This window comes from Melospiza melodia, chromosome 6 (assembly GCF_035770615.1).
Source record: "Melospiza melodia melodia isolate bMelMel2 chromosome 6, bMelMel2.pri, whole genome shotgun sequence".
Classification (NCBI taxonomy): Eukaryota; Metazoa; Chordata; class Aves; order Passeriformes; family Passerellidae; genus Melospiza; species Melospiza melodia.
The window spans coordinates 15,388,831-15,394,830 of record NC_086199.1 but is presented as its reverse complement, the minus strand read 5'-3'; the positions used below and the strand labels follow the sequence as shown (position 1 = coordinate 15,394,830).

At 40.6% G+C, this 6,000-nt stretch overlaps 1 protein-coding gene across 4 annotated transcripts; it reads right to left on the bottom strand.

Moving 5' to 3' along the window:
- Positions 1-280: 280 nt before the first annotated feature.
- Positions 281-4,324, bottom strand: LOC134420172 (alpha-1-antitrypsin-like). 4 transcript variants are annotated; one of them, XM_063160039.1, is made up of 5 exons: positions 4,264-4,324; positions 2,840-3,529; positions 2,128-2,398; positions 1,233-1,380; positions 281-500 (listed from the first exon to the last, which is right to left on the bottom strand). In XM_063160039.1, exons 2-5 carry the CDS (start codon positions 3,510-3,512, stop codon positions 294-296), a joined length of 1,299 nt encoding a protein of 432 aa, XP_063016109.1. In that variant the 5' UTR covers positions 3,513-3,529; positions 4,264-4,324; the 3' UTR covers positions 281-293. The 4 variants fall into 4 exon arrangements, with proteins under 4 accessions (XP_063016109.1, XP_063016110.1, XP_063016111.1 ...); XM_063160040.1 differs by having other exon boundaries at positions 2,128-2,272; XM_063160041.1 differs by having other exon boundaries at positions 2,128-2,200.
- Between the last annotated feature and the right edge of the window lie 1,676 nt (positions 4,325-6,000).

Here is a 6,000-nt window from a genome sequence, read left to right as displayed (position 1 = left end):
CTACATCAATTGGAGACTTTGAACCAGCTGAATACTCCACAAGAGCACATCAGAAAGGGCTTCTTACAAAACTGGTGAAAAGTGACTTGTATTTCATTAACACTGCATGCTGTATTCAGGTGTAGGCTGTGGGAAACCCTAGTGACTTTTGGACAAGAAAAATAATTTTTATGTTGTAAGGGATTAATAAGGTTTCTACGGATAATGGTTGAAAGATGAGCACTAGCACAGGATGGTATGCATACATAAGTGTTTCAGTGGATCACATGAGTTCAGCCAGTGATGTGCATAAGTCAGTCATTTTTCTGAGGGTTTACAATTTTCCCAATGAAGAGGACAGTGTGGGTGAACTTATCCAGAATCAGCAGGAGGAATGGTCTGTTGAATCTGACCCGAGGCGGGCGAGGAAAATCCCCAGATCTCCAGGTAATCTCCTTCACCGTGGCCCCGGCCGCCTCAGTGCCGTTCTCATGAACATTCAGCACGGCCCTGTGGATCACCTGCAAGGAACAAAGCAAACAGCCTCCAGCTGACCATCCAGCAAGAGGAGAGCAGCCTGCCACCCTCTTCACTTTGGCCAGGCAAAGGGAGCCCTGCCTGGAGCAAGACCAAGCAGCAGCAGCATTTGGGAGGTCATCCCCAGTTGCTCCCGTTCCCACCGCAGCACCAACAGCCATCACACCACCCAAGCCATCCTCCTTCACTGGTTCTGCAGAGTAACCCTCAAACTGCAGGCAGCCAAAGAGCACTCACGATGACTGATGACAAGAAAATCTGGAAGCAAAGAAACCTGGTAATTTAGCCGAGACTCAATTTTGTCTTTGGCAGCTTTATGTATTATTGTGAATTTACCCTGTCATCTAGCTGAAGAAAATAACTTTTTGAGAACACTAGAAGGGCAGGAATAACAGCCCTTTGCCCTGTGTAGGAAGAATTAGAGGAAATTTTACCAAACCTAATGCTCTACATTTAGATAATTTTGTTTAGTAGCCAAAAGAACATTTAATTATATGTATGTTTTCATCCTCATCCTCCAACCATGCCTTTCTAACCCCTTGTAAGCATGTTTGGCTTCAGGTTTATGACAGACAGGGCTTTCTTTGCTTCCAGATTGGCAGCTATTGGAGAATGAGTGATGCTTCAGAGAGACTGGGATAAGCTTTTCATGGAATATTATTGTCAGGTTCCTGGGAACAGGCAAATCCTGTGGCTGCTTTCACACGCAGACTTACTTTTGAAACCGTCAGTCCAGGCTCCTCAGTAATCCCTGAGAGATCAGCTTGTTCAGTAAACAGATTGACCATACCCATTTGTTTGACTATATTTTTCACATCATAAGTACCAGAAATAGAAAATTTTGGAATGTGCAGATGTATTTTTCTGTAACAAACAACACAAATAGGGACAAATCATCATCTAGGCAACATTCCTCAATGACTTCAGTATACTGACACTTCACATTTGTTTTTCTAAGTATTTACAGCCTTCTCTAAGGGTTCAGATAGCACTTCTGATCAGGTTAGCTACTTAATGTGGAGGATTGGATAGAATAAGCCTGTGCTAGCTCCTGCCTCTGCAGTGGGGTTCGAGGAGTGGGGTGGAGACACAGCTATACCAACTCAGAGGCAAACAGAGCTACTACTGCCAGGTAGGAGGGCTTTTTAAAATGATTGTAGCTAGCTGACCTAAGGCTGCTCAAATATACAGCAGGGCCTTGGCCACCACAGAAATAGCTGCAATAATGGTGAATTAATCCACTTTTACACAGAATGCCCTCAACAGCTACTGCATTGCTACAGTTTCCCAGTGCCTGCTTGAAACAAAGGTCTGTTGACCTCATCAGGGTGCTAAGTAATTTTTGGTTGAATCAGGAACTTAACCCAAGATTAATCCCGAACTTAACCCAAGATTAATCCCAAGATCAATGACCTATTTGTTCACTAGCCATAGCTCTTTTTAATTTTCATTTTCCAGCTAAGAAAAGGGAAGTCCATCATAGAGTCAAGTAAGTCTATACATTAAGTGTAGAGTTCAGTCAAATAACCTGTCCTTTGATGTTTTGTTTTGGTGAGATAATCACAACTAATCTGTAATATGGTCACCTCTCACCTTAGCAAAAAGTCTTACCTGTCTTGGAGGGACTTTTCCCATTTAGTTACAGTTCTTTTCAAGAGGGCATCTTCTACCTGCTTCATCTTCCCTTCATCAGGCAAAACAAATAATGCTGCAACATCTCCATTGTAAGGAACCTGAACCAGCCAACAGGACAGCTCTTCATCAAAGTAATTTCTGTAGTAACCCTTTCGATACATCATGTCAACTTTTACAGATGTTTTCTGATCCACAAAAAAATCCTCCTGTTTTGTCAGTGCTGTACTGAAGGGTTTCTTCCAATGGGCTTATGACAAAAAGAAAATGTGTTCAGTGGAATACAAGGAGGAATGGTCACAGTGAATAAAACAGGATGTGGTTCCACAGCCTTCCTTTCATTAGAGTAAATATCCTTTTCATGTTACTACATCCTCAGGTGTTACAGCATTGCGTATGTATTTTTTTAGGTGCTTAAAGACAATTACAGACAGATAATACTGAAAACACCACCTTCACTACAGCATGAGTCTATGATCACATGCAAAATTACTGAATTCAATAAAGATATTTGATTTAAAATTTCATTATAGCAGGCGAGGAAATATTTTTACTGGCAACAAATATACATGGGTTTATAGCTATACCTTCCAGATATTGAATATGATTTCCTCTATTTAAAATATTTAATTTTTTTCTCTTTTCATTCTCTGTAATAAGAATTATCTTTGCACCCTTTGATATATCTTACCTTTAAAGAAGACATAGTTAACGAGAACCATTACAGTCAGAGGATCAAGATTTTCCACTAGTTTAACTATTTTCCCATTTGTCTTTTCTTCAATATAACTGTTGATCTGACTCTCAGCACCAATAGAGTTGTTAAAGTCAGTAGAAAAGACTTCAGATTCATAAAAGCTTTTGACATCATCAAAGAACTTCTGTACTGGTTTTAGTGTTTCTTCTATAAAAAGGGCATTGCCCAGGCTCAGCTGGAACTCACTATCTGAATGGTTCAGCATGTGGAGGAGTTGGAAAAAACCTTCATGTATTTCCTGTTCCTGAGTCTTTTTCAGGTTAAAGGCAAGGCCTTCCAAAATCTGTGTCAGTGTCACAGCCTTGGCACCAAGTGCCAGCATTGCAAAGGAAGCAGAGATGCTTATGGGTGAAAAGAAAATATTTTTGTCCATTGCTTCAGATGCAACCAGCTTGTAAAAGGAAAATGCAAAGTCAGCATTGCTGAAAACTAGTTTGACAAAGGTTTTGTTCTTAAGTGGAGAAGCTTCTTCCCACTGAGAATTACGTCCTGGGTAATATGTCCCTTTAGCATCATCCTGCTTATTACGGTAGCGAGGATGCTGTTGACGCAGGGCAACAGTATGCAAACCAACTAGCAATAAACACAAGGAGAAAGTGGTCTTCATTTTTCTTTCAGCTGTTTCTGCAAAAGAAATAGACATGCAAAACATGTCATGGAAATTAATTTGTTCATACCATGTCCTCCAGTAAAGTAAAATGATGCTCTCAGAACACACCAGTTCTCCAAAGCCCCCCACACTTATAATTCGCATTTCTGATGCATGTCAGTGTTCCCTGGAAAGAATACAACTCCACTATTGATATTTTTTGTCTAGTTCTCTTTCAAAAGAGGTAATTTAAAACTTTTAAAAGTTTATTAACTTTAATATTAGCATATTCTTTTAAAATTTTTAAATAACTGGAAGCTTATGACCTTTTCCCAAGAGTAACTGGCATGAGTGGGTTTTGCACTCGGTACTGCATGAAGGTTACTGCAGCTCTGTTAGTCTTCCTCAATTCATCAAATAATTGGAGAATTTAATCTGTGTTAAATAAAAATGTGATATATGCATAGATCATACTATCCAGAACCAAAATTACAAAATAGTCTTACAGTTCCTTCAAAGGTGAAAGACTAGATCACTACTCTTTGTGGTATAAAAGTCTATAGTAATTTCTATTATTTCCTAATGCAATTTTTACTTTATTATGGGAAGTATCTTCCTTAGTATCCGTTCTTTCTGGCTTTTGAAATGTATTGATCTTTTTCATAAGAGGTATATTCCCTATTTACATGTACAAAGGCACCACTCCCAGGCAACGACCCCCTCAAAATGAAGTACAAGAGATCTAAAGGAAAACTAAAAGGGTACTTACATTGCTACAGCCTGGTCTTGTCTGCCCATTCTTCTCTTCAATACCATTAAACAGAGTTAATGAGAGCATTCTGTTAATCATTAATTAGTTCAAATAAAAGTTGCCAGTGAGGATGCCAGTGAGGGTGCATGACATTGGCTATTTTGGACAATTTTTCCAACCCAGACAAACGCTGGGTGATGGGGCTGCAGACACGAAGGAATGGAGCAGACACTGTATCTCTGTTGCTTCCATGCTTGTGGATTGACAGGAGGGACCTGCTGCTGTGGGTGTTTGGCAAGGGAGCCACAGCCATACCTTTCGTGGCTGGAGCTGACAGCTGTGACTTGGTGTGAGGGCCACCCCTTGCTTGGGTCTGCCTGAGCCAGCACAAAGGATCACGGTGTCCCTGCCAAAATGCCTTCTTTGATTCGTTCTGGGGGCACTGCCCATGCCACAACCTCTCTGGCAGGATTTCAAAACTGGGTTTGGATTTAGAAAGTCCTTCTGCCTTACTATATACCTTAGTCACAACTTTCAACACCATGTTTGATGGTTTGGGGGATTTTCTTATGCAGAGCAGACCATGTGTGTTTGGTTCACAGTCTCCAAGTTTCTTAGGAAAATAACACGTGACATTATCACTCTAGTGGGACATTTGCAATCAATAAAGTTGTTTACTCATTGCTGTTGGCCATCACCTGTGACTGAGTGTTTGGGGAACTGGGGAAGAGTTTTCACCTGGCTTTGTAAAAAACACAACAAAACCACTACTGCTAAGAAGCAGCACCGACTGCAAAGAGAGACATGGTCAGAAACAGATATTTTGTTTCCTTGGGATAATCTTCTGCATCATATGCACCTGAAATGGACACTAGGAGGACACAGAACAGGCTGCCAATTCACCTTTCATCCAGTACTAAAGAAGACATGCTGGCATCACTGGATGATATTCAGGGTTGAATATAATATATGAACAAATCACTGCAGGAGAACCTAAGGCAGAAAATGAACTTTTTTAAACAGATCTAGTTGCCAGCATATCCCTATCTGCAAGTTCCTAGGCATTTGATTTCTGAGCAGGAGTCCCAGACAATATCATATATTGAAATGCCCCACATGAGGTGTTCAACATCTCTGGATGAGAGCACATTGGTGGGGAGCTGCGCTTAGGAAGCTGAAGGCAATGCTGTAAAGGGAACTGGATTTTCTTCCCCTCAATCTCAAATCAAGGCTCTTGTCCTGTGGTTGTTTTATATGGCTGCATAGTCAAGCAGCGAAACAGGACAGGGCATACCCTTTTATTTTTTAATTCAGCAGAGTTAATCTTTTTGCACTCTTACCTAGGGGCTGGAACACCTGATCACTTGATCTGGTTACAAGACCCTCAAACCATTCTACTTGAGACCATCAGACCCAAGTCACCTACTTGGCTCATATGTGGGCTGCAAGAGGTTGAGGAGGAAGTGAGGGGACAGGTAATTAACAGCTTTCCTTCTGAGGGTCTTCTGCATAAAGATCAAATGAAATATAAAATTACTTATGGAACGTGTGTAGATAATTTTGCATGAATTACTGTATGTGTTTCCCCCTATCTGTGAAAGACATGTATGTGAATGCACACACTTCTAAGTATTCATAGGAGTGGAAAAAGATCATCCAGTAAATGTGATTTGTTAATGTAATAATGCACGCACAAGTCTGATTGACAGAAAACTTGGGTTGCCCTCTAAGAACAATTCAAATAGAAGAAGAAAC

Excerpts from the sequence above, each read along its gene's own strand:
- LOC134420172 (XM_063160038.1), bottom strand. The coding sequence starts at position 3,557 with ATGTTTTGCATGTCTATTTCTTTTGCAGAAACAGCTGAAAGAAAAATG. Across the intron at positions 2,399-2,839 it reads TAACTATGTCTTCTTTAAAG|CCCATTGGAAGAAACCCTTC; the intron begins GTAAGATATATC and ends TTTTGTCATAAG. Across the intron at positions 1,381-2,127 it reads GAAAAGTCCCTCCAAGACAG|AAAAATACATCTGCACATTC; the intron begins GTAAGACTTTTT and ends TGTTTGTTACAG.